At 37.0% G+C, this 6416-nt stretch overlaps 1 protein-coding gene across 1 annotated transcript; it reads left to right on the top strand.

Annotated features, from left to right (window-relative positions):
- Nucleotides 1-619: 619 nt before the first annotated feature.
- LOC111519578 (zinc finger BED domain-containing protein 4-like) lies at nucleotides 620-2961 on the top strand. The gene is made up of 4 exons (XM_023180993.2): nucleotides 620-809; nucleotides 881-959; nucleotides 1021-2644; nucleotides 2700-2961. Exons 3-4 carry the CDS (start codon nucleotides 2258-2260, stop codon nucleotides 2898-2900), a joined length of 588 nt encoding a protein of 195 aa, XP_023036761.1. The 5' UTR covers nucleotides 620-809; nucleotides 881-959; nucleotides 1021-2257; the 3' UTR covers nucleotides 2901-2961.
- Nucleotides 2962-6416: the final 3455 nt, after the last annotated feature.

Consider the following 6416-nt stretch of genomic DNA (forward strand, 5'->3'; position numbering starts at 1 on the left):
AAAAACTTCGACCAAGCTGGGGGGAGTCGAACCCCGGCCGCCCCATCGCCAAGCGAGCACACTAACAACAGAGCCACGTCGACACTTTGAAAGGTGCCGTCGAGTTCTGTAGTTAGGCACGCATCTCATTTTCGCATTGTCGCTAGCTCGTCAATAACTCAAAAAGTCTGCGAGCGAGCGATTGAAATGCTATGATGTACATCAGAGCCCGGCACTCATATCCCCCGGGGGACGAACACGTTCGGCACCTCGTATGCGTGTAACCGAACGGCTGCCGAAGTCCTCACAAAGGCTTTTAGTTTCCCTCAGCATTTCGACACAAGCAGATCTATGTCGCTTTGTTGAGAGAACACACATGAAAAAATTGATCGCTGCTTTGTTTTCTCTATCTTTTTCTTGCATAAGATTATTTGCTGCACTCGTTTTCTTGATTTGAGGCAGAATTTGATGAAGTTTAATTTTGCGCAGTGTAAAGAAACATACGCATACAAGCAAATGCACACATACAACTAAACTTTTTTAGCGCTCTCTTTGTGCCGGGCCCTGATGTACATTGTACAACTTCACGTCACACACACACTACGAAGCCTGAGCATGTACCGACGAGTGTACACATACATATGCAAAACGAAAGCACAGCGTCGCGACGCTGACATGGGTTCATCGTTATGCGATCTGTGGCATAGAGCTGGAGAACCATCGATGGGACCATCGATAGTATCGATGGAAATTTAGTTTTTCGATATATCGATGGAAATTTGCCGATGTCGATATATCGACGCTTCAGAAAAAGTTGAGAAGTTCCGCATGTAAGTCAGAAATTCAGTCTTTTTATTTTATTTATATTTATATATAAAACTATTTTAATTTAATATTAAAGCGAACGAAACCAGGCAACTTACCTCTTGTTCTATCTGGCAGTTCCTCATTAAAAATGGACAAATTTGTCGCTACATCAAGTAAGTCTTTTTATGCAAAAGTAATTGTAGTCTAATTCTAATACATTCTGTTATTTTTTAGAAAAAAATTCTGCTTGCTCTTCACCAACGCCTTCTAATATAACTGATGACGCTGCTGTTGCAGAACCCGATCATAAGTGAAAAAAATGCGTGTCGGAAGTTTGGTCTCATTTTGACCGATCAAAAAATAAAATGTTTGCCAAATGTCGACATTGCCAAAGAGAATACCGCACAAGTGGCAATACATCTAACTTGATGGAACATCTAAGACGAGTCCACCCATTTGTTAATAACGAACAGAGGAGTACCAATACAGTGAAGCAATTGTTTGCTCGCAGCGAATGTTACGGCTCCACATCGACCAAGAAGGCACAGATTGACAAGTCTCTTGCTCGCATGGTGGTACTTGACTTGCAGCCTTTTAGCATAATCGAAAATGTCGGCTTTAGGCATTTTGTACGAACATTGGATGAAAAATATGTTTTGCCAAGCCGACCATATCTGAAAGACGTTCTGGTAAAAAATATGTACGAGGATTCGTTGCAGAAGCTTAAAGTTATATTAAATGCAATTGATTTTTGCTTATTAACGACCGATACTTGGACATCCCGAGCCAATGTAAATTACCTTACGGTGACATGTCATTTTATAGACAATTTTAAACTGAGTTCTGCTGTATTGTCTACGCTCCCTCTTGTTGACCAAACCAATCACAACAGTGAAAATATTGCCACAACACTGCGAGCAATTTGCGAAGAATGGGCCATATTTGACAAAATTCAAACTATTGTCACAGATAATCCATCGTCTATGATACGAGCATGTGATATTTTGAAGAAAAAGCACTTGCCATGTTTCGCTCATACCTTAAATCTTGTTGTGCAAGACGTTTTGGCTAAAAATAATGTGAAGCAAATATTACAAGTCGTTAAACGCATTGTTACATTCATTAAGAGCAGCTCAATCGCCAATGCCAAGTTTATGAAAGCTCAGGCCACCGATAACCCTCTTAAGTTGTTGCAAGAGGTGCCAACAAGATGGAATAGCTCATTTTATATGCTGTAACGGTAGGACCCCTACGTACGAGGGAACCGCTTATTGCGACTCTTTTAAAATCGCAAAATGCGCCGATTCCTTTATCGGAGGACCAGTTTCGTGTGATCGAGGACCTTTGCTCTCTACTTGAGCCCTTTGAGACAGCAACAAAACACTCTTCATCGTCAAATTCTGTAACAATTTCGCTAATCATTCCAGCAGTATTGGCCTTGACAAAAAATTTGGAAGAGTTGTTACCTAATATGATCACAGCAGTTGGCACGGAAACCTGTTCATTTTTAATGAACTCGGTGAAAAAGAGGCTATACCCTTACGAGAATCGGTCTGACCCAAGACTTGGAACCCTTCTTGATGCTCGCTTCAAAAAGGAGGGATTCCAAAATGCAGGAAATGCACAACAAGCTGCATTAGCACTAGAAGAAGAGTTGTGCAGCTTTAAAGATTATGCGACAAAACCCAACAATGAGGAACTGCCAAAGGAGAACAGATCACCATTTTTATTCAAATTTGTGGAGCAAAAAATTTGTGATAAAGTATCAAATCGCCGGGCGGATGCGATTGTAATGCTGCGACAGTACATGGAGCAACGCAATGCATCTCACGATACCGATCCGCTTCAGTACTGGAAGGTAACCAAAAACATTTTTTTACTTAATTGGTTTTATTAATTTTCTCTTCTTTTAGATTAATGAACATCAATTAAATGCCCTTAGTCGCTGTGCCTTAAAATTCTTGTCAATCCCGGCTAGCTCCGTAGAGTCAGAACGCATTTTTAGTAAGGCAGGGGCGATTATCACGGACCGCCAGAGTTCCTTAAAGGCAAAGCACGTTAACCAAATAATTTTTTTGAATAAGAATCAATGGTTGGAAAAATACGAACATTAATGAAGATTTTAAACCAAACATAGATCTCTTAGACAAAGTACATATGAAATATGAATGTTAATTTGTTTTAATTTTTTTTTTTTTTTAACAAAGAACTGAATGAAATTTTGTATTATAGCTGTAAGAAAAACAGTATCATCAATAAACTTGTTTTGTTTTCCTATGAATTTTAGCCTTCATTGCATGAAAAAAATATTTTTGATTTTCCAAAAATTCAAATTTTAACAGCAAATAAATTTTCAATGGAACCATCGATAATATCGATGGTTAAAACCATCGATGGAAAAACTATCGAATAACGACACTATCGATGGTTCTCCAGCTCTACTGTGGCAGACTGAATTATTTTCGATGCGTAGCGGCACTGCTGCGAGCAAACGTTTTTCGCTCTCGCTGCGGCCGCTCTCTGGGGTTCTACGCTGTTCGGCTTTTGCCGAAGTTCTCTGGGGTTCCAGGCTCAGGCTAGCGTTTGTAATAAAAAAATCTTGAGTTTGACGCATCTATGTATTCTATGGTTAGTGATTCTAGCTTTTACAGAGACGTGGCTAAAACCTGAAATTGCTGATGCATCTGTTTTTTCCACAAACTTTTCTATATTCAGACGTGACCGGATTTGTCCTGGTGTCGTAGGGACCACTTGAACGTACTGCGCATAGTATCGTCACCGTCCGCTAATAATAAATCACAACAACAATAAAACAACTTCATAATCAAGTCACTCTTCGAGCTAAGCAATACTGCAATCCGCTCTGTTTGACGGCGAAATGCAAATGGCCTACGCTTTATCAATAATCGCATCAAGAAGTCTCGGTTCGGCTCCATTCCGTGAATTCGCTCTCTCAAACTGCTCATGCATGGAGTTGTCTCTCGCTCTGCTCGAATTGATCAGTTACGAGCAGCCTCTCCAATTACATTGCCCACTGGCGCCGCTGCTTATATCGGTCATCACTTTTCTGAGCGCAACCAATCATAGAAAAGATCTGATGAACAATCAGATTCTTTCTACGAACAAAAAAATGTAATATCAATAAAATGGCGGCAGACACTGTATTGGATAAAACACAAAATGGATTCAGTTCAAGAGTTGTGCCTTGTGCATTGACATTAATTTTTAATTAGCACAGAAATGAAACAATGTTATTGCAATTTGTTCCATAAAAGCAACAAAAATTAAAAAATTCGAAAAAAAAAAGTATAAAAAAATTTGAAAAAGTAAAAACCAATGTGAAAAAATAAATAAAAAAAACGGACGGTTCAAGGAATAATAAAAAAATTTTCAGGAAAAAGCACATACAAGGCAAGTGTATTGTATACCATTTTTTTGGAACATTTCATTAGCTCAGCGATTTCTGCTGGCTTTTTACCCGACTAACTTAGCCGGTGAATGATTGCTCTTTCCTCAATAGTACACGTCTTTCCACTACCCATTTTTTCAATAAAATTATTAAATTGGTTTTATTTTAGCAAAATATCCAAAAATATTCAACTAACGCGACTTTTTAACAAGAAAAACGTGCTTTCCAAAGTTTTGTGCCAATTCTATGTCCAACAAAAAAACAAACTGTGCTAAGAAAATTCAGATCAACACAAAACCAATAGAAGTAACGGAACAATTGTCCGTTACAATTAAAAAGCATGATCCAAGTAAAGTAATAAATCCAAAAATTTTAAAAAAAATGTGACCAAGTTTCCCCAAAAAAAGTTTTTAAAGCAAAATTTTTTTTGTGCCAATTTTGTGACCATAGCTGTATTAACAATAAAGTCGCAAATAGAGGCCGAACATCGGCAATATCAGATCGTGATGAAAGAGCCCTGACAACAATTGTAAAAGCTAATCGTCGCCAAAATTTAAGAAATTTGGCATCAGAATGGTCTGAGAAAATTGGGAACAGCTTTAAGTGTGAGTGGACGCGCCTGCAGTTGCGTAATATTGGATACAGGATCTATAAAGTATGTATAGGAATTATCTATGTTACAAACTTAATATGTTAGGTCTTGGACTCCATCATATTTAGCGATGAAGCAAAATGTGATGTGAGTGTCGGTGATGCGCGTATGAGAGTCATCCACAAAAGTGAAGCATGCCTTAAAAGAACAGTAAAGTTCCCAGCGAGCGGGAATAATGAAACGAAACCTAAAAAATGAGCCGCAAAGAATAGAGAATAAATTTATCTTTCAGAAAAAATGGGTTTGCATGTGTTATTTTCTATGGAATTGAAAAAATTGTCTGTTAAACATTGCATACGGGTAAAAAAGCTTTCCGTACGAATTAATAGTGGTGTCGCCTCGTTGTTAAAAAAAAAATAGAAAAAAATTTAAAACAAATTAAAAAGTAAATTAATCACAAAAGTCTGGCAATATGAACTCGTCTCGTCGTGCTGATCGAGAAGATATATGTATATATTTTATATGATTGGTGTTCTGACCAAAATTAATATACCCTTTTTGTAAGGGTATAAAAATTATAAAGTGAAGATTTTAAAAAGAGGTAGTGTGAAAAATTTTGTGAAAGTTACGAAAAATTTAAGAAATGTTGTACATGTTGGGCAGTCCAGGGAGAGTTTGATTTGTCTGTCGTGCTTACAATCGTTCAATTGTAGAAATTTATCATTAAAATTTTCAATACATTTTTAACGTGACAGACGCAATGACTCAATATTTGACAAAACTTGATGATGTACAAAGTATTATGTCAGGACACCCTACGCCTCCAGACGAAAAATGAAAAAATGGTGGATCAGCTTTATAAACTAGGAATTGTGAAGAATATAGAAAAACGTAGATAATGTATAGACTCAGAGCTACCTCCTTGGTTTTATGGATTACCAAAGATACACAAACCGGACATGTCTTCTTAGACTTATTTGTTCTATGATTAACCGTCCTATCATCTGTGTAAATACTTGACAAACGTATTGAAAAACGACATGCTTGGAAATATTTTTTGACTTGGATATTAAAGCCCCACGGATTCCCATTTGCTTGGTAAATTTTTCAAATCGCTCCATCGCACAGTAGGCGAAACATCTGACTTAGCTTCGATTAATTTAAGCTTGATGTAAATTTTGGCGCCAATCGATTTTTGCAATTCATTACTAATATATAAAAAAATTTCATATAAATTGGTGTTATTGCTTTTAATTGAACTTTTTGCTGTTATTTCAAGAAAAAGATATATAGTTACTATAGTTACTTGTCTCAAAATACATTTTAGCACTTTTGTGTCTCTTAACATTTACTAATAAACTGAACTTTAGTAGAATGAAACTTTTAAGGTTCGACTGGGATCGGCATCAATGTTTCTGTTTATAATTAGTCCACAATGAGCTGCAATTATTTTAGGAGAAAAAACTTAAAATCGGCTGTCCCGAAGTTTATATACCCTTGGATATTTATGTAATTATTTCATATAGTGGTCCGATCCTGAGTTTCATACTTACCGGGTTATAACTAGCTCAAAAATCAAATTTCTTTCCTATACGAGCCCAAACCACTATTAATTCGAACAGCATGTTT

Source organism: Drosophila willistoni, unplaced genomic scaffold, assembly GCF_018902025.1.
Source record: "Drosophila willistoni isolate 14030-0811.24 unplaced genomic scaffold, UCI_dwil_1.1 Seg271, whole genome shotgun sequence".
Classification (NCBI taxonomy): Eukaryota; Metazoa; Arthropoda; class Insecta; order Diptera; family Drosophilidae; genus Drosophila; species Drosophila willistoni.